General features: G+C 36.3%; 1 protein-coding gene across 1 annotated transcript in view; it reads right to left on the reverse strand.

Moving 5' to 3' along the window:
* LOC106106378 overlaps window positions 1-2,305 on the reverse strand; it is a 7,393-nt gene extending 5,088 nt beyond the window's left edge. The window contains exons 1-4 of the mRNA XM_013286955.1: window positions 2,280-2,305; window positions 1,633-1,815; window positions 495-575; window positions 6-144 (exon numbers count right to left, since the gene is read on the reverse strand). Coding sequence (XP_013142409.1) covers window positions 6-144; window positions 495-575; window positions 1,633-1,815; window positions 2,280-2,305 — 429 coding nt within the window. The remainder of the gene's footprint in view (window positions 1-5; window positions 145-494; window positions 576-1,632; window positions 1,816-2,279) is intronic.
* Between the last annotated feature and the right edge of the window lie 124 nt (window positions 2,306-2,429).

The raw sequence follows: 2,429 nt of genomic DNA on the forward strand, positions 1-2,429 counted from the left end.
CTCACTTTGATGGACACGGACTTGTTCAGGATGTGCAGGTCGTCGTCCGAGTCCGCGGACTCGGTGGAGGGCTCGGACTGCGCGAGGGAGTGTCGCGGGCCCTTGCTGTCGGAATCCAGTTTGGCGACGCCGTTGTGCTTCGTCCTGTCAATTAAATGTGAAAAGTGTCTTCCATAATAGTCCAAGCACATAAATTGTAAATATTATTATCTCGTTCTATAAAGCTTCCAGTCGCTGGCATTATCCGAGGCATTGCTGCGGGGAAACTGGATGAGTGTGATATTTAATTGGACATGTATTATTATTTAATGTCAGAGCTTCAATATCGAAGTCCGTATCCTTGAGTAAGGACGAGTTTTAAATAAATTAAAATTTTAATGACAATGAAACCTTCGGTAAGATTTTTAAAAATGTTTCAATATAGTACTAGCATAATATACGTGAAAATTGCACGAATATTGTTTCTAGAACTATGCAACATTAGTGCTACTCACCTCGCAGCGGTGCAGCCCCTCGCCGAGGCTGCGGTGGAATTAGTTTTCGGCGCTTGATTCAATGTTTGTTTGGCCCAGATTCTGTAAACGTATCTCGTCTCATTACATACTATTTCATAATACTAAATAATTTATTCAAATGTTCAAAGCTTGTGAGAATTCAAAAACAAATACAAAGATTTTTTATGTAATTGTAAAAATTTGCATGTTAAATATACACTGGAAATATAAAAATTGAATGTAAAAAATACATAAATACGGAGTTCATCTTTACGTCATTAACCGATCTTAATGTTCACTAATGAGAAATTAATGTTTCAAATTATCTTTGGAAAATTATACCTATCCACGATTTTAATGGAGATTTTCTTTAATAAAAAAGATAAAATTTTACATTTATTGATTTAAGTGCTAATAATCCGCTTGATCCTTCGCCTGCGTGGATCATTATGTAATACATACTGCTAATAATATGAGCTACTAGCGGTCGACCGCGACTTTGTCAGCGCAAAACTAAATAAAAAGTTTCCTACACAATGCGAACCCATCAGATGAACAGTTAAAATCGGTAAAACGAATGAAAGGAGAACCATTTTGTCTTCATTGTAATGTCAACGTTGTTTACAACATAAATGAACAAATAACATGCAATAAAGCATAATAAAGCTACTTTTATGATAACGTAATATTTTTGACCATTAGGTAATTTACGATACATCGGACATGTCGCGATGTTCCCACAATAAAGTCATAATCATTGAATAAATTTACACATTTTTGTTAAAATATTCTAATTTATTTATATCAATGCAACCGATTGGTGCAACTGTGTTCTTATAAATTCAAATTGCGGCAAAATTAAATCATGTTTATTAGTGCAGTTTAAATATAAACAAATTTTAAAGGAATTTAAATGTAAATGCGTATTATTTTTTTAAATTTAAAGGTCAGTTTGTTTTGCAAAGATTTTTTACCTACATTCTACTACTTAAACCGTTTTAAATTCCATTACGCTTTATTTTTTCTATTTAAGAAAATAGTAGGTAATGTAAAAGTAATAGATCTCTATAATTATGTTAACAGAGTTGTGTCCTGCGTCACTTTAATATATGTAGTGTATTTGTGCGATGTTTGTTACCTGTGCGAGAAGAGCGTGTGTATGTGCGAGGTGCGCGGGGCGAGCGGGGCGCGCGCGCCAGCGCTGGCCGCGCCGCACGCCAGCTCGCCCCACAGCCAAGCCAGCACGGAGCTCAGCTGCCGGCAGCACGACACGCCCTGACCACACAACACACGCCTAAGATATCTCGCGTGCAAACCATGACTGCGAGCTCGTAAGCTCAAATCTTAGTGCACTTTCTACCATTTTCTTATAAGAAGGATGGCAAAATAATCATATAAAATAGTCATTTTGTGAGTCTCCTCTTATTTCGATTATAGGGTAATAATGGACACTTTGCTATTTTAATAAATAAGGTCTCCGCTTTTTTGATTTTCGCCTCTTAAATAACCTACTAAGACATCTTCTTTACATTTCACATTAACATATATTATGAGTGAAAAAATATAGCTTGGGATGTCAAGTATCTTGCGATTAAGTTGGCGTGAAAAGCAAAAGGGTGCACTGTAACCGATATGCCAAACGTCGGCTACTTTGTAAAGTGATCAAAAATGAATATTGCACTAAAATCACAACATATGTGCCGTTGTAAAGCGATTAATTGTATTCCCAAGATAACTGTGCAACGAAAGGTCGTTGATTAGTTGCACAAGCGGCGGGTCAGCGACCGGCCGACTGCAACAGGTTTGTGCATATTGCTAACATATACAACAATCTAACACGAGTTGTTTACTAGTCTTGGTAAATGCTAACACGAAAAAATTAAAAAAAAAACAGGTAATCGTACTATCATACTAATATTATAAATGCGAAAGTTT

This window comes from Papilio polytes, unplaced genomic scaffold (assembly GCF_000836215.1).
Source record: "Papilio polytes unplaced genomic scaffold, Ppol_1.0 DF822178.1, whole genome shotgun sequence".
NCBI classification, from domain to species: domain Eukaryota; kingdom Metazoa; phylum Arthropoda; class Insecta; order Lepidoptera; family Papilionidae; genus Papilio; species Papilio polytes.